Here is a 20,803-nt window from a genome sequence, read left to right on the forward strand (position 1 = left end):
TTCTTTGCCTACAAAGAGGAAAGAAATACTGGACGTCATTCTACCTTCATGATGTTTTTCCAAATTGAAAAAAAAAAAAATACTGAGATGGGGTGTGGTAGCTCACTCCTTTAATCCCAGCACTTTGGGAGGCCGAGATGGGTGATTGCTTGAGCCCAGGAGTTCAAGACCAGCTTGAGCAACATGGCAAGACCGCACCTCTACAAAAAATACAAAAATTAGCTGGGTATGGTGGTGTGTACCTGTAGTCCCAGCTATTCCAGAGGCTGAAGTGGGAGGATCACCTGTAGCTGGGAGGTCAAGGCTGCCGTGAACCATGATTGTGCCACTGCACTCCAGCCTGGGCGACAGAGTGAGACCTTCTCTTTAAAACAAACAAAACAAAACAAAACAAAACAAAACAAAACAAAACAAAACACACACACACACACACACACAAATAGGCTGGGCGCAGTGGCTCATGCCTATAATCCCTGGACTTTGGGAGGCCGAGGCAGGTGGATCACCTGAGGTTAGGAGTTTGAGACCATCCTGGCCAACATGGTGAAACCCAGCCTCTACTAAAAATACAAAAAATTAGCTGGGCGTGATGGTGGGCACCTATAATCCCAGCTACTCGGGAGGCTGAGGCAGGAGATTTACTTGGACCCGGGAGGTGGAGGTTGCAGTGAGCCAAGACCACGCCATTGCACTCCAGCCTGGGCAACAAGAACGAAACTCCTTCTCAAAAACAAACAAACAAACAAACAAACAAAACAGAAACAAAAACAAAAACAGAAAAACCCTGAAATTAAAATAATACTTATTTAGTTTCATAATCACATCAACCTATGTGAATTTTGTCTGTGTATAATTTTTTTCCCCCAGAATTCAGCTTTTAAGGGATTTTAGCTTTTGAGAAAAATTAGAAAGGATGAAAAATGTCATGAAGAGCTTGAAAGGATTATCAGCGTCCCATCGTTGTCTGCTACAGGTTTTATTACCTCCACCTCACTAAAACCTATAAGCTGCCTCTTAGCTTGAAGACCCAAAAGCACAAGCATCAAGAATTTCTGACAGTTTCATTCAATTTCACATCATTTAACTGCCTGTTGCCTATATGTTAAAGACCATGCTGAGTTATTTTATAGCCTTATTTCATCCTATCATTATTTTATATGAGGGAAAACTGAAGACATTGAGAGGAGCTTCCCTGGAATGCAAGCGCTGCTCCTGTCTTTATACGCCACCCTCCATTTATTCCTCTGAACATGCTAAATTTCCATCATACCCTTTTAGGAAACCTTAATCCAAGTTTCCTAACTACCTTAGAGTTGTTACTTGTTACACCAATTATATCATATCAAATATGGAATGCTATTATTTGAGTACTTCCTAGGACAGTGTGCTATTTTAATGGCAATACTAAATAACAATATTTTATTTAATTTTTAATTAAAAGGTCTCCGATCGCCATATGGTTTGCCAATAAAGACCTAACACAATTAGCAAGGACAAAAGCAAGCAAAGCCTATCTTAGTGATAAGTACTGTGTTCTTAAAAAATAAAAAAGGAAAACACTCAAAACGTGTCCATTTACCTGCATAGAGCCTCAATGGCATCTCTGTCCAAAAAATCATGCTCCCTCTTGACCAAGGAAATATCGATGGGGAACAGGAAATCTATAAGAAAAATAAACAAATGTATTCGTTGAGCACCTATAACCCAATTTGCCAAATAGCCCAGTTTACCAAAGCGGGGAAGAAACTCTTCAGCAATGTACTGAGCACCTCCTGTAGGACGCCTCATTCCCCATCAAGGTCTATGGGACAATAAGGCAATTCCAGCCAATCCTGCGTCACTGTCCTAAAGGAGCTTCAGCTTTAAAGTGGTAGAAACTCAAAAAATATTGCTTCTGGTCAAGGAGAAGTGGCTCAGGACATTGTTATACCTTTAAACAAAGCAGCAGGCAATAAGCCTCCAGTATAAATGATAATTTAAGCCACAATGACTGTCAGAAGAATGCTGCCTTTTAATGTGGCTGGGCCGTGTGTATGTGTGTGTGTCTTTGCTCACGTGTGATCAGGGAAAAGGTCATGGAAGAAAAATTGAGCCACAGAAAGACCTAGAGAACAATGAAAAGTGGTAGGAAATGGAATGTAATCCACTCACATGGCATCAAGAGCCAAGGAGAATTCAAGATATGCTTTTTTAAAAACAAATATTAGCACTGCAATATGGCCTTGCAGGAACTGATATAACTCCCCGAAAAAGACAGGGCTAGCTTTAAAGTTGCTATCGAACAACAGAATCTCAAATCCTTTAATCTGTAGAAGAGTTCATTCAGTTCTCTCAAGACAATGAAGAAGCTGTATCAGAACTGCAAACCACAGAGGGAGAAAACAGTCAACTCAGTGGAGGAATTCCTTTCTCTGGACTGCCTAAAAAGATCGCTTGGTAAGTAAATATACCCAAGAAAAGCAGAGTGGAGGTAGCCACTGTGGAAATTTACAACAGCTCTAAAATTGCCACTGGATAAAGGCAAGTTATCACCCTCTTGGAGTTCCAGCTATGAGGGCAAATCATGGGCCTCCTCAGTAGAATGCTACTACGGTACCAGGAGGAGGAGTGTCTCAGTGTGGGGCAACTCTTTGGACCAGAGCTGGGTGAAATCAGTCATCACAGCAGGAAACTAGAATCACCACAAGCTAAAAAATTCTCTTTGGCTGGGCACTGCGGCTCGCATCTCTAATCCCAGCACTTTGGGAGGCCAAGGAGAGAAGATCATTTGAGCTCAGGAGTGTGAGACCAGCCTGGGCAGCATGGCGAGGAGACACTGTCTCTACAAAAAAAAATTAAAAAAATTTTTATTGGGCATAGTGGCACGCGCCTGTGGTCTCAGCTACATGGGATGCTGAGGTGGAAGATCACCTGAGCCCCGGAGTTGGAGGCTGCAGTGAACTCTCACTACACCATTGCACTTCAGCCTGGATGACAGAGTGAGACCCTGTCTGAAAAAAATAAATAAAAAATAAAACATCCCTTTGGCCTTCAAAATGGCTAATGCCACATAGTGGAATAAACATGGCTGTCAGTAGTTTTGGAGATACAGGTAATTAGTCCTGTTCCAGCTCTTGTGGGCACATAACTGTTCACTATGATTTTATTATTTCTTATGATCACTGGTTTTATGGAATGATATGGAATTCCTTATTCTTAGTAATCTATTTTCTAGAGATAATATATCAGAATGAGTATAAACTTATAGTCTATCCTTTTTCTTTTCTGAAGGCTGGAGTTGGATTACTGACATTGTTCCCTAAATGATAATATAGGCAGACCAAGGAAGTGGCTATAGTCCAAAGATTTATGAATATATAAAATTTAGTATCACAGAATTACATTTCTTCACTAATTTATAGACCAAGTCTCTCTTAGACAAATGATTAGTGGAACCATTATAATGGAAAAAGAAAAACTTATAGTCAATGCAAACTAGAGCATTAGTAAATGAAGCAAGACAGGTTGTAACACTGTTTGAAGGTTGTGACACTGTATTTTGCTTTTTTTGTTTGTTTGTTTCTAAATTTTTTAAATAGAGATGCAGTCTCACTATGTTGGCCAGGTTGGCCTTGAACTCCTGGCCTCAAGCGATCCTCCCACCTCAGCCTCCCAAAGTGCTGGGATGATAGGCATGAGCCACCATTCCTGGCCTGTATTTCACTGTGAATACACACCAAGATGAACTAACAGAGCTGATATTAAGGAATACTTTTTAATATTTACACAGTATAACATCAGATCTATAAATGTAAATTGAAATTTTCACATGCCTCTTACCTATATGTGAGAAAGTAACTATATTATTTTAGGAATTTCTAAGTTAGTATACCCAGAGCCATATTTCAGATTCCTTTTCTAATGCAAATTAACAATTTTTCAAAAATCTGGTAGGTATTAAACGCAAGTGAGGAGTGAAAGAATTAAATCAGTAATTTTCTTTTATTTGCCTGGACTCGCTTTTAAAAGATGATAGTTTACTGATGTACAGAAGACGTTCTCTGAACTCAACTTCCACTGTGGGTTGAAAAGCAGGAAGTATAAATTGCCAAGTACCCAAATCAAGCTAAACAGGGGAACATGTGTGGGTTGGTATGGCATGTATGGTGTATGTACTCACCCAGCACACAGTGGCAGGAAAAACGGGTAGGCGATGGCCCAGAACAATACGCAGCATACCCCAAAAGTAGGCTTATGCCTCAAAAGACTTGGGAACATGAGGGAACCCCAAATGCAACCTGTGCAAATGCACCCTGTGCTTTAGGATTAGGAAAGAAGTGACACAGGGACTGGAATTGGCTCTTAGCAAACATATATATCACAAGAAAGTGCTACTTGGCAGCAAATCAATGCAAAAAATGAGCGTAATTGAAGAAAACTTAATTTCTAAATAGGAGAACAAAAGCACAGCTGCTTTGGTGTCACTGCCAATGCAGTTATCTTTCCTTATATCCAGCAGAGCTATGAACTGAAAATCCAATAGAATGCTGGTCCCCCTTCCCCCAAAGCCCTTTTAAATGTTAACAGGTTAAAACTTCTCTCTAAAGGAAAGACAAGCAACTCCACCAAAATAAGTATGCAAGTTAATCAGAAGAAATTGGTTGGAAATACTCTCTGGAATAAAGAAACAGTAAGATATTTTACACAGTCTAATAATAAAACAATTCAGAATCCATCTTCTTGGAAAAAAATATCATACAATCAATCTAGGCTACATAAGGAAGACCAGGTATTCTAACTTGGGAATCACTTTACTCTTCACCCAACCTTTGTTTGAAAGTTACCCATAAAATGGAATGCATTAGTTCATAGCTGTAATTATTTTAAACTGACTTCATATAGAGAATAATGAAACTCCCATTTAAATGAACAGCCTAGGCCAGGTGTAGTAGCTCATGTCTGTAATCCCAGCACTTTGGGAGGCCAAGGTGAGTGGATCACCTGAGGTCAGGAGTTCAAGACCAGCTTGGCCAAGATGGTAAAACCCCGGCTCTACTAAAAACACAAAAATTAGCCGGGCATGGTGGCACACACCTGCAAGCCCAGCTACTCAGGTGGTTGAGGCAGGTGAATGGCTTGAACCCAGGAGGCAGAGGTTGCAGTGAGCCAAGATCGCACCACTGCACTCCAGCCAGAGCGACAGAGCAAGACTCTGTCTCAAAACAAACAAATAAATAAAGGAACAGCCTATTTATCTTGACATGCATGGAGCGTGAGCACTCCCCACGGTACACAGAAGCTGAGAGAATGATCTCAGTGTCCGAGAAATCCCCAGGACACTAAGAAAATGAGATGGTAAGAATTCAGCCCAGATCCTACTTTTGTTTTTTTAACCATTTTTCTCAATTGAAAAACTGAATGCCACAGAAAACATAATATTCATTAAAAGACAACCTAGAGAAAAGTGAGATGCCTAATTACAAATGCTGGGAAAGGTATCTGCAACACATGACCAGTGAAAGATTAGCATTTAGAATAAAAAGAGCTCTTATAAATCACTCAGAGAAGCATAATGTGAGCAAACAAGTGTGGCCAAGTGACACGAATAAATGCTTCCTACCATTAAGGATTAGGGAAATGGCAGTCAGAATCTGTATATCATTTTATATCCATTTGGTTGGCAAAAATTAAAGTCTGACAATGTCAAGTGTTGAGAAAATATGGATACATAGATTGGTAAGAGTGAAAATTGGTACACGCACTTTCGAAAAACTTGCATTGTAAAATTGAACATACATATTCTTCATTACCTAGTAAGTCTGTTCCTAGGGATAGAAGTGAGACGAATTATTATGCATGTACCACAAAAGATAGATGCAAGAATGTTCACAACAGCACAGCTTATAAAAGCAAAACAGAGAAAGTCAAAATACCCGCCAACCAGAGTGTGGATATGAATAAACTGTGGTTTCTTGTGTCACACACAATGGTGTATTGCACAGCAGCCAAAGCAAATGAGTCACAGGCCACACCGTACAGAAGAATCTTAACGATACAATATTAAGTGAAAAATAAAAACCGCACGAGATTACATACAGCACAGTACCCTCTTTATAAAGGTAAAAATAACTTTGTAAAAATGTACTTTTCGGCCGGGCGCGGTGGCTCAAGCCTGTAATCCCAGCACTTTGGGAGGCCGAGACGGGCGGATCACGAGGTCAGGAGATCGAGACCATCCTGGCTAACACGGTGAAACCCCGTCTCTACTGAAAATACAAAAAAAACTTAGCCGGGCGAGGTGGCGGGCGCCTGTAGTCCCAGCTACTCGGGAGGCTGAGGCAGGAGAATGGCGTGAACCCGGGAGGCGGAGCTTGCAGTGAGCTGAGATCCGGCCCTGCACTCCAGCCTGGGTGACAGAGCGAGACTCCGTCTCAAAAAAAAAAAAAAAAAATGTACTTTTCAGGAAATGCAATAGAATTATATAAAAAGAAAGGAAGAAAATGATAGTCTTCAGGATGCTGATTAGGCAGGAAGTGGCAGGTGGCAGATGGGGGAGTGGCAGGCGGCAGACGGGGAGTGGCATGGGCCTGTTATCATCAAGGTGCTAGCTTTTATTTTCAGTGGTGGTGGTCTTGCATGCTTACTACATTTTTTTTTTTTAATAAAACATTTAAACTGTAAAACTGCTGAAAATAAGTCACAGATCAGTAATATTCGCGAATAAGGGATTATAATTACGCCAACTTTTAAAAAATAGCATTCCCAGCTTACCTTCATAAAGCTGTGCATACTGGGGGAAACCAGTTGCCCGTAGCCAGTCACAAGCTTCCTTGGCTTCAATTTCTAGAACAGAATTAGAAGAAAAACAAAATTAGCCATGTGTGCCTCAGCATGCTTATTTTCCCTGAATAAGCTTTGATTTTATGATACAAGCAAAACACGCCTACCGTGGAAAATACGGAGAAGCAAACAGACATACACGTTTAATTCAAATGGTTTACATTTTGTATGCGTCTTTTCCGATTTTTTCACACGTACATGGGGATGTATTTTCCCTTTACGAAAAACAAAAATGGGGTCCTGGGAGCAAGTTACTCAGTTTGTGCTGCTTCTGAAGTGCTCTGATTACAAATGGTTATGAAAATAAGGCATCATGAGAAAGTTGAAGAGAGATTAAATAACTCATTTTAAGCCTGGCCAGCCTATTGTACTACTTTTCACTTCAACAAAAGGCCGCAAAGTACCTCCACCAACACGCTAAAATAAAATGTATCTGAGTACAGTCACAGGCTTTCTGACACCCAGGGGTTGGGTGTTTCAAAAGCCCCTGACCTTGTGTTGTCTCACTGTCGAGTGCTCAGGTACTCAACGGGTATTAATCCAGTAGGAGAGGCCCAGGCTGTCAAGGAACATGGAGGGTACGAAGTCAGTAAATCCCACAATCTTGGCAGGCAGAAATGGCTAATAAAGCTTCTACCTCCCTGTGGTTTAACATCTTGTAGATAGTATCGATAAACAGAAAGGCCAAGAGCAACTGACACACTGTGTTAAAACTCATTGGAGCACATATTTACAATCCTGTTAAAACTGACTCACTGAGGAGGTCCTGGGAACATTAGTTGGCGTCTCTGCTTGTACAAAGAATATTCCTTTCAACTCTTCCTCCCACCTTCCTCAGGCCATAAGAGTACTCAGTTACACAAGTCTATTCACTCATTTACAAAGCTCTCAGCATTGCATAATTAATGCCACATTCAAATCTTCATTAAGCATCTCTCTTAACCAAGTGGGAGACTAATAGTTCATATTAGAAGTGTACACATCTTATTTTTGTCCAGTAACTTTATGTTTCCAAAGCACTTTTTCACCTATTACTTCATGAGTTCCTTGGCCTTTGAAGAAAGGTAATTAAGAAAATCCAAATTCATTAAAGCAAGTGGGAATTTACTCACTGAGCACAGGAAAGAGAAAAAAAAAAAAAACAACAAAACCTGCCATCTCCTGATGAGTTCCTTAATACCCAAACTAAAAACAATTATGGCAGTAGCCTGGAAATAAATAGCATGGCAAAGTGAACTTCATTAATCTTTTCAGTGTAGCAGTGAAAGTAGCATTATTCAACCCAAGACTTAGGATTGAATTGGGAGCGAACGATGGAGTGACATCATTGTGGAAGAACTTCAATGTCTGCACTGAATAGAAGTGTAGAATTGTCCAAAGTGAATCATTTGAGCTTACCTTTTTTCATATGTGTATATCCACATTTTGTCTCAGTAAGGAAATAAAGATGTTTTAAATAAAATTATAAAAGAAACACTTCCCAGAAAACGATATTGCTGGAAAAACATATACAAGCTCAACATTTTATTTTAAAAAATAAGGAAATTAGACTGGGTGTGGTGGCTCACGCCTATAATCCCTGCATTTGAAAGGCTGAGGTGGGAGGATCATTTGAGCCCAGAAGTTCAAGACCAGCCTGGGCAACATGGCGAAACTCTGTCTCTACCAAAGAAAAAAATTACAAAAATTAGTCAGGGGTGGTGGCACCCTCCCGTAGTCCCAGCTACTCTGGAGGCTGAGGTGGGAAGATTGCTTGAGCTTGGAAGGCTGAGGCTGCAGTGAGCCTCAATGGTACCACTACACTCCAGCCTGGGCAACAGAGTAAGACTCTGTAACCAAAAGAAAAAAAAAAAAAGAATGAAGACATTACTTTTGCCCTATCTGTGTGCCCGCCCCCTCCTACAAAAGATAGATATGGAAAGAAAAAACGCTGTTTGTCTTTAAAACTATTTTAAAAACACATTTCATTTGGCTACTTAGAGGTTATTTTCACTGAACAGATTGTTAGACATTGAACAATAGATTGTTAAAAAAGTAAATGTGCTTGCTTTCTTAATATTTAACTTAATAAGTGGTGAGTAACCAAAAATTCTCAATGTCCGCCCTTTTTTGACGAGAGAGACACGGCACTAGGTCAGCACACATACAAAAGCCTTAATTAGATACCAATTCACTAGCCAATACTGCCAAAGCATGAGCCTGCTTTACTTAGAAAAATAGTTTCATGCCAAGAGGCATGGAAGATGTAAGATATTAGTTTTTTAAACAATCTAACTTTACAAAGTATTTATTTAAGCTCCTATGTGATTTGAGGAACACAAAAATGCATATTCCTGTCTTGTTCTTTTTTTTTTTTTTTTTTTTTGAGAAGAGTCCCCTCTGTTGCCAGGCTGGAGTGCAGTGGTGCAATCTCGGCTCACTGCAAGCTCTGCCTCCCGGGTTCACGCCATTCTCCTGCCTCAGCCTCCCTGGGACTACAGGCGCCCACCACCACGCCCGGCTAATTTTTTGTATTTTTAGTAGAGACGAGGTTTCACCGTGTTAGCCAGGATGCTCTCGATCTCCTGACGTCGTGATCTGCCTGCCTCGGCCTCCCAAAGTGCTGGGATTACAGGCGTGAGCCACCGCACCTGGCCTTTTTTTTGAGACAGAGTCTTGCTCAGTAGTCTAAAGTGCAGTGGTGCAATCACTGCTCACTGCAGCCTCGACCTTCCGGGCTCAAATGATCCTCCCATGTCAGCCTCCCAAGTAGCTGAGATAAAAGGCATGAGCCACTGTGCCTGGCTATCTCTCTTATTTTCTACTGGCCCTGTCTAAGAAATAAAATGACTCCAAATGGTCATAAATTGATCAGAAAAGCTGTGTCAAAATAGTCACTCTTAGGGCCACTTAGTTGGAAAGAATGTAAACAGGCGAACGTTTGCTTCTTCAGCAGATAATTTAATTAACAGTTTATACAACGGCTAAAAAGCAGTACTCCCCAAATGGCAGAGATCTAGTCATCTTATCCTTTCTTGTCTTCACCCTAAAAAAATGAGAATTTGTCTTTCCTTTTGATGTGAAACCATGGGAAATAGACAAGCATATGACTATTTTACCAACACAAAAAGTCCACTCATGAAAACTTAGGCTGCATTTCAATGAGACTCTAACCCACTGTTTTTGTAGAAATCAGAATTAGAAAACTGTAAAAAGTTGTCACATATTTTTTAGAAAATGGAATACTTGTTGACCTCACTCCTACACTTTCCAATTCATGGGTCAAGAGAAAGTACTAACAATCCAATGTATGTACTCATTTTAAAAAATCAGTTATTTTTGTTTTATTTAATGTGAAATGAACCTATATCCACATGCGAGTCACAGAGTTTCATTCCCCGATTCATGCCATTACTTTTGCTCTAATCTCCTAACTCTTAATAAAACTCTGGGTCTGTAGACTCCCCTCTCTGAAGAGAATCTGTCCACCAATCCTGACTCGTCAAACTTTCTGAGTTACAGCATTAATCTTCTCTCTCCTTCACAAACTTCGCTGGAGCTGCATGCCTAAAGAATCAGGTCCTGGCTCTGTGCAGTGGCTCACGCCTGTAGTCTTAGCACTTTGGGAGGCAGAGTTGGGTGGACTGTGTTGCGCCCAGGAGTTCAAGACAAGCCTGAACAACATAGGGAGACCCCATCTCTACATAAAATACAAAAATTAGCCAGGCATGGTGGCGCACGCCTGTCGTCCCAGCTACTTGAGGGGTTGAGGTGGAAGGACCACTTGAGCCCAGGAGGTCGAGGCTGCAGTGAGCCGTGACCACACTACTGCATTCCAACGTGAGCAACAGGGCAAGACCCTATAAATTAAAAAAAAAAAAAAAAAAAAAGAAAAAGGTCTAAACACCCCGGCAAGGTTTTCAAGACTCTCCACTTGGCCAACCTAATTGTTCAGCTCCCTGAAGCCGAGCATTCTAGCCAAAGTAAATTTGGTGCTCATCTCCACACACACTGTACTTCAGTGAATTCTCTGGCCTGAAATGCTCAAGATGAAATTTCACTCATCCTTCAAGATCCCAACCAAATGCCACCTCCTCCATGCAGTCTTCCCATTTGCCTCTCAACAGTTCTATCAACGCGTCACTTTACTGAGTGCTTAATATGCATAAGGCCCTGTCTAAGCACTAGTGCATATGAGTTCATTTACACCTCATATTGATCCTAAAATGTGGATTACTAATATCTCTGAGATAAACACATGAGGAAACAGACAGAGAAGTAACCACCTCTCCTTAAAAATGAGCTTTCTGAGGCCAAGTGAAGTGGTTCACGCCTGTAATCCCAGCATTCTGGCAGGTCTAGGTAGGAGTATCATTTGAGGCCAGGAGTTCAAGACCAGTCTGGGCAATAATTGCGAGACTTCATCTCTACAAAAAATGTAAAAAGGAAAAAGAGTTTCTGCCTGTATTCCCAGCTACTCAGGAGGCTGAGGTGGGAGGATTGCTTGGGCCCAGGACTTCAAAACTAGCCTGGACAATACAGTGAGACTCTATCTCAAAAAAAAAAAAAAAAAACTTATAAAAAAATTTTAAAAAATGAGATTTCTACATTCAAATGCCATAGTGAGAGAAGTAACAATTACTTACAAAAATGCAAGGTTCTTCCTGCAAGACAGGTTCTTCCCTTTAAAAATATTGTATGTAACAGCCTGGGCGTGGTGGCTCACACTTGTAATCCCAGCACTTTGGGAGGCCAAGGCGGGCAGATCACCTGAACTCAGGAGTTCGAGACCTGCCTGGCCAACATGGTGAAACCCCGTCTCTACTAAAAATACAAAAATTAGCCGGGCGTGGTGGCAGGTGCCTGTAGTCGCAGCTACGCAGGAGGCCTAGGCAGGAGAATTGCTTGAACCCAGGAGGCGGAGGTTGCAGTGAGCCGAGATTGGGTCACTGCACTCCAACCTGGGTCACAAAACAAGACTCCGTCTCAAAAAAAGAAAAAAAAAAAAAAATATATATATATATATATAAAATGTATATTATGTAACAAATATATATGATATATATTATGTAACAATGAATAAAATTTAAAATATTACAGAAAACCGCACATATATTACATTACTTTGGACACCTTTATGTACCTCATGCTTGTTTTGGGGGGCCTCTAACACAGCTCTGAGTGTGTGATTTTCCCTTCAATGTATGTGGGTGGTGATGTGAAAATTACGAGGATGATTTTTAAAAAACATTCCCCACTGAACAAAAATGCCATTAGAAACTAAAAATACAATGGAAATACAATGAAACTTTTATACCTGGGTTTTCTCTAAGCAAACAACACACAAATGCCTTAGGAGGAAACAGGAAATTTTTATTGGAAACAGCTTTTGTCAAAGTCGTTTCACAAAGCAGTTCTGGACATTAGATGGATGAGGTACCGGACACCCTTTTGTGTATGGCTGGGAACCATTAGGCCATATTTGCACATTTCCTGGCATGACGGGATGATCCTGTCTTCCCATCACCCCTCAACAGTAAGCTGAACAAAAATTCCCCACCCCCAGCATCATTCTTTTGAACTCTGTTATCTTAGCTGATTGAGCAACAGTAATTGGGTCTAACCAAGATATGATTACTTCAATCTTCCATTCGCTCTAGCTTCACAGAAGGAACTTTTGGGTTTCCTCTCTTCTTTGATAACATGCTACCGAAATCAGGCTTTGATGCAAATGGTACAGTGAATTTGTTTTTTTTTAAATGCAATTCTCAGAAATTAAAGGAACGTAAGAAAATTCAAGCACTTTGCAGATTCCCTGGATTCCCTAAAATCTGATAGACATATGGGCGAAGATTCATGAAAAAGCTGATGCTTCAATTGCTAGAGAACCATGTCAGCTGCGTGCAGGCAGGCGGTGCTTTCTGAACCAAACCAAGATGCATTCTCCTCCCTGTGGTGACAAAGATTCCTTCAAATGGGAGGGAAGACACTGCTTATCAATTCTGATGACATCAAGGTGGCCAATTTTGCAGGAATGTTGTGCACGTGGATACAACGGCTTTAATTACAACCCATCTTTACTTGATGGGTGGGTTCCACAGGGAGGTCACTGGGAGAAGCAAATCACGACCAAAAACACTTGTAGTAAGGTAAGGAGATCCTGGTGACTCCCAGCCCTGGATGTAGGTAGCATTGCCCTGGGGAGTTTTCTTTTCTTTTCTTTTTTTTTGAGACAGGGTTTCACTCTGTCACCTAGGCTGGAGTCTAGTGGCACGATCACAGTTCACTGTAGCCTTGAACTCTTCGGCTCAAGCAATCCTCCTGCCTCAGCCTCCTGAGTAGCTGGGACTACAGGCGTGTACCACCATGCCTGGCTGAGTTTTTAACTTTTTTTTGTAGAGACAGAGTCTCGCTGTGTTGCCCAAGCTGATCTCAAACTCCTGGGCTCAAGCAATCCTCCTGCCTCAGCCTCCCAAAGTGCTGGGATTACAGGCGTAAGTCACCGTGCCTGGCCTGGGAGCTTTCTAAAAACATCGACCACCCCCTCCCCAAGTATTCTGATTCACTCAATCTAGGTAGGGCCTGGACATTGTATTTCAGAAAAGCTCCCTAAGTTTAAAGGCAGCCAGGATTGAGGACCACTAACCCAGATAACATTTCTTTGTATTCCTTCGTCCTGGAGTTTTTCACCCTTGGATTATCCTAACAGCCTCCTCACTGAACTCTTTGATAAGCCTCACCCCTCCCTGCCCCCAACAAATCCATCCGCCTTCAAGGATCCCGGAGACACTGGGCTGGTTTTATGAAACACATATTTCATTATGTCACTCCCCTGCTTACAATTCTTTAGTGACTTTCCACCGCCTTTCAAATACAATCCAAACTCCTCAGCAAAGACCACAGCCTTCACAGTTTGGCATCTGCCTATCCACTCAGCTCTTGGAAGGCCTCCAAATGTAAGCTTGTTCCAGGCTTTCCAAACTCCTTGGTGTTCTGAGGACGTACCAAGCTGTCATACCTTAAGCCCTGAGTTCTCTCAAATGAATTCCCCCTTCTTCACTCCACCAACTTCTCACTTTGTAATTCATTTGTATATCCCAAAAGACAACTTTGTGCACAAAGGAATTACAGATAGGTTGGTGTGAACAAGGAAAAGAAAAAAAAAATCTATTACTATTTTCCTTTCTTTAAAGGCAGACTGAGACCGATGACATGAATCTCTTGCTCTTTGCAATCAAAAAAAAAAAACCAAATGTGAAACATACACAGTTGCCAAAGACTGGTTATCAGGAGTTATCTATGTGAAATAAATTCCTAGCAAGGTTAAGGCAGACAGCAGACTTCATATATTAATATTTATTAACCTCTAATGTTATCTAATCACGGTAAAGATTTTCACCAGCAACTGACAGCATTCCTACCCTCAGGTGCCTAAAAAAATTCCAAACATCTGCTATGCATAGTCTGAAAAAAAAAAAAAAAAAACAGGAAGCTTCTGGGAGACCCTCAGTCACTAAGTCAGTTTCTTAGGCTGTCTGGCTTAGCAACAGCTAACCCACATCTATCGTTCGGTATATTCTAGTACAGTCATATGTTTAGCTAAAGCTAATCATCCTACATTTTCTCCTTCACTATTTATTGATTCAACTAGGCGTGCTGCCAGCAGCTCTCAGGGAAAATGAAAGACTCAAGCTCCTGACTTGAAGCGGGAAGCCAAGTGGAAAGGAAATTGACAGTGGAGTACAGTGTGTATGAAGATCCTCTATCCTCCACTTGGAAATGAACTGGTTTCCTAAGGGCTACTGTGAGGTCTATCTGTTTGTTAAGCCTCAGGTGATCCTGTACAGGCGACATTAGCGAGTGCCCCTTTCATTGGTGAAAGCCAAACTCCTAACAATGTCCCACATGTCCCGGTTCCTGTCAGGACCCCGCCTGTCGCCCCATCTCGCTCTGACTGATCCAGCCACACCGGCCTCCTCCCATGCCCTCTTCCTCTACTCCCCACCACCCCCTTCCCGGGCGCCTTTTTTGTTGTTGTTGAGGAGTCTCAACTCTGTCTCCCAGGCTGGAATGCAAATCTTGACTCACTGCAACCTCCGTCTCCCAGGTTCAAGCGATTCTCCTGCCTTAGCCTCCTGAGTAGCTGGGACTACAGGCGCCCACCACCACGCCTGGATAATTTTTCTTTTTTTTTTTTGTTTTTTAGTAAAGACGTGATTTCACCATGGTGGCCAGGCTGGTTTCGAATTCCTGACCTCAAATGATCTGCCTGCCTCAGCCTCCCTCCCAAAGTATGTTATTACCAGCGTGGGCCATGGCACCTGGGCCCTCTCTCCCCCTTTTCCTGTTTTATTTTTTCTTCTTTCACAAAACTTATTATGTTTACTTTCTATCTTTCCTCTTTATAAGCTCCACAAGGGTAAGCTTCTTTGTCTATTTTATTCTCTGATATATCCCAAGCATGTACAGCAGCACACAGCAGTTGCTCAATAAATATTACATAAAGAAATAAACCACTCATACAGTTTTTGTTCTAGTAAGTGGTCTTAATTTTTCTGACCAGGATCCACAATAAGAAATACATTCTACATTGTAACATGGTACACGCATAAACATGTATGTACATGTGTATGTGTGTGTATAAATATAAGTACAAATTCATGCATATAAACATGTGCCTATATATGTAACTATTATAAAAGAATTTTCAAACAAAACCTACAGTAAGTGATGCAGTCTTACATTTTTATGTATTTTTAAACGCTGTTATCTACCAATGTGACCAATTTGAAAAGCACTATTCTCATGCATAGCTTTTCTTTAAAAAACAAAAAAAAGAGTAAATGAAGAACTTCTGTATGGTATGAAGAGGAATGTGATATGACATAGGAAAGACGTGTGACATCAGAGTAGGAGAGGTATCCCTTCTTGCTAGTAGACAAGTGGAGTCTGTCTGGACCCAGTCTGTGCTTCTTTATTGAAGGAAGCATTATGATCTTGGATATGAAACTGGATTGCAGGAGAGGGGAATCAGTGTAAAGGACCCCGAATGAAGGAAGAGGTAAGCTGGGAAGCAGAGATGTTGGGAGGAATGCGGTCCAGATTCACTACAACACAGAGTAAAAAGCAGGAGTACAGAGTAGAAAGTAAGTTATCTCACGGATCAGATGGAAGCACCTTCTGAGCCTGGTTATTCAATGAGCAACCAACATTATTTCCTCAGATGTAAAACAGCTTTGCATCTGGATGCCCTGAAGTCCTTCTGATACTCTATCACAGAAGACAAAGCATTACTGTAACAAGTCAGGAAAACAGCTCCAGGAAAGAATCCACTAGATAGGCGGCCTTAAGGAAATAATTTCTCTGGTCCTGTTGCTTCATCTATAAAACCTGGGCTTGCCAGTGGCTTTGTAAACTCCCCAAGCTTTTGACTCTAATATTTCCTTTATGCCCATTTCACCTTCTCTCTAAGACCACCTCTAGAAAGGGTTCCATGCCCACTGTTAATTTTCCAGATTTCTCATCAATTACATGGAGACATTCTTCTTCCCTCAAAAAACTGGACCACTAGAAACTGCTATGAGAGATCCCCAATTTTGTAAATTTATGAAAGTTTTAATTGTTTTTATTTTAAGAGCTAACATTTCCAATTTGCCTTTTTTTTTTTTTTTTTTTTTTTGAGACAGAGTCTCACTGTGTCACCCAGGCTGGAGTGCAGTGGTGCGATCTCAGCTCACAGCAACCTCTGCCTCCCAGATTCAAGTGATTCTCCTGCCTCACCCTTCTAAGTAGCTGGGATTACAGGTGCTCACCACCACACCCGGCTAATTTTCGTATTTTTAGTAGAGACGGGGTTTTGACATGTTGGCCAGGCTGGTCTCAAACTCTTGACCTCAAGTGATCCATCCGCCCTGGCCTCCCAAAGTGCTGGGATTACAGGCATGAGCCACCACACCTGGCTCAATTTGCTTTTTAAGAGATCGAGCGACTTCTTGATTTGTCCCATGAAGCTTGTATTCATATTACAGAGAACACAAAACCAACGTTTGCTTCTGTGCGTGTCTACAGCCCTCTAAATTTCAACTTGAGGGGAAGAAAACACTTCAATGCACAGAAAGCTCTTAAGAGTTTTACTTTCCTTATTGATCTTTCATGTTCGTACTTCTGTTAGAGTATCTTATCTTCCAAAGAACCCATGACTTGGGCGCTGAAATGCATCTTGAAGCTTTTCATCTTTTTTCTTTACAAATGAGGAAGTTGGTACAGAATTGAGGTGATTTGCTGAAGGGGCTAGCTTAAAGCTACCGAGCTCTCATCTCCAGGTTAGAGCCCTTCCTGCCTATTTCAGTAGTGCCCTCACTTGTACATCACCATACTGGTTTTCAGTCCTAGTAAGGAATGGAAGCTTTGGGGGGTTTTCTTTTTAAGTTTTTTTCTTTTCTTTTTTTTTTTTTTTCTCTTATTCTTCTGCTTGAGGTTTGGAGACATACATATACAGCTTTCTAGTAAAGAACATTCCTAGAAATTATAGAAAGGAGGGGAAAAAGGACCCATTTTCCCTGTGATGTGATGACAACTTAATAAATGGTTTTGCCTTGAAAGGAGGAAACGTTGGGAGACACGCCCTGCAAGTCTATACCTGGGATGGAAGCCCTGCAAGTGACGCTTTAGCAATGTAGAAGTTAAATCAACTGAAATCCTCTTCGGGGATCCTGTAGTACAAGAGTTTGCAAAGCACTCTTTTTAACACATAAACCAGGAAAAGGCAAGTAGCTCACATCAAAATATGTGCTCTTCCCTGGCAAAGGCAACAGCTCCAGATGAATCTGAGCCCATGAGGGACATGGCTCTATCAGGCCCTCTAGTCTTGTGCGGATCCAGTTATTTCCAGGAACAGAAAATATCTCCCAACTAATCAAAAATTGGCACTTATTACCCAGCAAAAAGAGGTCAAACTGAAATCAAAATAAACTATGAAGGAAATGGATACTGAATCATCACATTTATTTCATTTCAACCTAGGGCAGGATAAAAATAAATCGCTGCGATACGGACACACACACCTATCTATCCTTACACACACACACTCGTGTGTATATGTATTTCCATATTCTATGTCAAATATTTACACATTTCAAACTACGCACTAACAACAGTGATTTGGAATAGCTCATAAAGTACGAAGTCCTTTGAAGATGATAACTGTATAGAAGAAGAATTTCAAGAAAGAAAAGTATCTAACTAATTGATACAGTTTTAAGGGTCCTTATTTTCCTGAGTCTCATTTTTTTTTTGGTAAAATGAAGCATATGTTTTAAGATTATATAATCCATTCCCTCTTTAAACTTACTATTCAAGGCAAAATATCTAGTTCCAAACCTAGAATAACCCTGTCTCTATTATTAAAAGTTGGCATACAAATTAACTCTTCTTTTACATACGTTAGCAAAGCTTATTCTAAGAGGGGCATCTCCCCCAACATTGGCTTTTGCTTTATAGTTCTACCATAGCACAGTAGAAAACAAAATAGTGTGCAAATTACAATGCTATAAAAACCTTACATTAGAAATAAAGGGGATAGCAGGAAGGTCTGTTAAAAAAACTGCTCACCCATATTTTCATCCATTCTAACAGAAAAAAGAAAATGAATGAAATATCAAGTTGCCTTATCAAAGCAACAATGAAAACATGGCAGGTACTGGTTAGGAGTATAAGCTACCTCCAGCCATTTCTATGTCAAACCTCAAAGAGGAAACACTATTCAATTAGACTTTCTCAGTTTTGTGCCAAAAAGTATGAGAAAAAAATAAGATTTGCTGTGTTCTAGGTGAGCTAAGGAATTATTTTCACCAGTATTGCTTGGGACACCCAGCCCCCTAAATGAACACTAATGAATGAACAGAAATTAATCTAATGGTCAAATTCTGCTTCAGGTTCCTACAAACAACTTAAGGCCTTCATTTTGTTGCTGTCCTCATTCTGTTTACACATGCTGACGGGAAGGGGTCTGAGGTTCCAGTCAACTCACATGTGACCTTGGGCTAGTCACTGAACCTCTCCGCATCTCAGCTGCCCCTCAGTAGGGAAAAGGCACTGGTTTTCCAGGCTGCCTTTGCAAAGTTCTAGAACTTCCCATGAAATGACTTTTACAGATGTCCAAGCATTATATAAAATGCCCTTTCTGTGCTATGCAATTTGAAAAAGAGAATTGTATGCAGATTGGATCCCTTATGCGTTTACGGTTTCTCCAGAATCGAGAGGTAAAGATCACTTCAGGATTTCAGCATCTTCTCTCTATTTTGTCACTTGAGTGTGAGGAGGGACACCGCGTGGCTGTGGTGCATGGGCCACAGGCCATTTCACCGCTGACGTCTCTTCTTCTGTGGCTTCCTAAGTGCTGCCAGCCTGGGAAATGCTACAACCCCAGGGTGTGGAAAACTTTTGTCCCTTAAACATCCTTTAGAGACTCCTGCGAGGAGAAGGAAGGCGCCTTTCTGACAAGCTTCAGGAAGTGACCTCCAGTCCTCTCCACAGGACACTCAAAGGTGGGGCAGGGCAGAGAACAAAATGTGGATGGGAGGTGCCAAAGGCATCTGAGGACTCAGGCTTCACTGACCTCAGCCTTCAATGAGCTTTTGATATTTTTCCCCAACGGGGGACGGGGTAGACACCAAAAGGCACCAACTAGAGAAATGTAAAATGAAAATAAGCACACTTTTCACGAGGAAAGTAAGTCTAGTAGCAGAACACCCCCTCCCCCCCCCCCCCCCCCCCAAAAAAAAAAAAAAAACCCAAGGGTGAATGATTAAGAGAAACTGATTTCCGCTGTGTTTTGGCTTCACTTTAGAAGGATATAATAGTTCACCTTTTGGTGCCCCAAACTTTATTTCCTTAAAGGCAGGCATTCACATATTTTCAGTCACATTTGGGAGAAAAGTCTCCTTTAGAAATAATATTGGAAAGTACTTTCACTGAAGAAAGCATTATTTGGTACAGTCAATGCGGGCCAGAGATTTAGAAAATGGTATCCCAGAACACTCCCCCAAATGTTAAAGACAGAGCCCCAAGTCTCCTCTCACTAGACTCCCTTCCATGGAGGGGACTCACAAAAAATTGATCATTCCTGGACTCTAACATTATAGCTCCCTACCTATGCACCACAAGCCTCCCAGGAAATTGCACAGTAACTGTAAGGCTCTATAAAGGCCAGACTAGAGAAGTCGGATTGGTGCTTGGGAGACACTATGAAAGTTTATGGGCTAAATGTGAGGGTTTTCTTCTTGTTCTCCGTTAATTATGATGGCAAGGCAGAAATGTCTAGTGAACAAAACCTTACGACAGAGTAGACCTAATTAGAGGGCCCCCAGGAGGACTCTGCAGTTCTTATCAGTGATCATGGTAATCCCTAACAATAACACAGGGTCCCACAGAAGGAAAAGGGCCAGAGGACAGAAGGAGCCCTTCTCAGCTGGGAATCTAAACCCTTTTACATTAACTGGATCTCTAACTAATTTGAGGTTGAAAGAAAACACCATGGATGGTGCTCACTCCATGCAGTAACCCAGTCCTATCAAACATACTTCAACCCTACAGCACTGTCTTCCTTCGAAGAGGAACAGCACTCACCTCCCTCTGCATTCATCCATATGCAAAGGCCACAGAGTTGGAAATAGAGACAGTTGTGAAAGTGCTCCAGAAAAGCATGTTCCTTCTAATTTCACAGACATGGAAAAGAGGGTCTTGGAATTGTGCTTTCTAGGACACACTGGATAGTTACACTCTGTGGTTGGGCGTTAGTTCACCCTGACTACAACATGAAGAATTCATTTTTTAGTGTCTTGAATGATGTACAGATTATTCCTTTGCCTTATTGCCCCAGAACTCCAAACTAAGAATTTTAGGGGTAGATCCTGATAAAATGAGCGTTCTGAGAAAAGTCAGAGATACAACTTAGTCTAGACGTTAAAGGAATTAGTTCTCTCCCACTAGATCCCAACTCATGTAA

The 20,803-nt window shown here is 41.3% G+C and overlaps 1 protein-coding gene across 8 annotated transcripts in view; it reads right to left on the reverse strand.

Moving 5' to 3' along the window:
- DLC1 (DLC1 Rho GTPase activating protein) overlaps positions 1-20,803 on the reverse strand; it is a 523,910-nt gene that overhangs the window by 26,258 nt on the left and 476,849 nt on the right. For 5 of the 8 annotated variants that reach the window (XM_025393613.1, XM_025393612.1, XM_025393617.1 and 2 more), the window contains 2 exons: positions 6,751-6,822; positions 1,580-1,661 (listed from right to left, as the gene is read on the reverse strand). In XM_025393613.1, coding sequence (XP_025249398.1) covers positions 1,580-1,661; positions 6,751-6,822 — 154 coding nt within the window. Of the gene's footprint in view, positions 1-1,579; positions 1,662-6,750; positions 6,823-7,311; positions 7,411-20,803 lie in introns of those variants that run through there. The other 3 variants (XM_025393619.1, XM_025393618.1, XM_025393616.1) reach the window with 2 other exon arrangements.

The sequence above is a fragment of the Theropithecus gelada genome, chromosome 8 (assembly GCF_003255815.1).
Source record: "Theropithecus gelada isolate Dixy chromosome 8, Tgel_1.0, whole genome shotgun sequence".
Taxonomy (NCBI): Eukaryota; Metazoa; Chordata; class Mammalia; order Primates; family Cercopithecidae; genus Theropithecus; species Theropithecus gelada.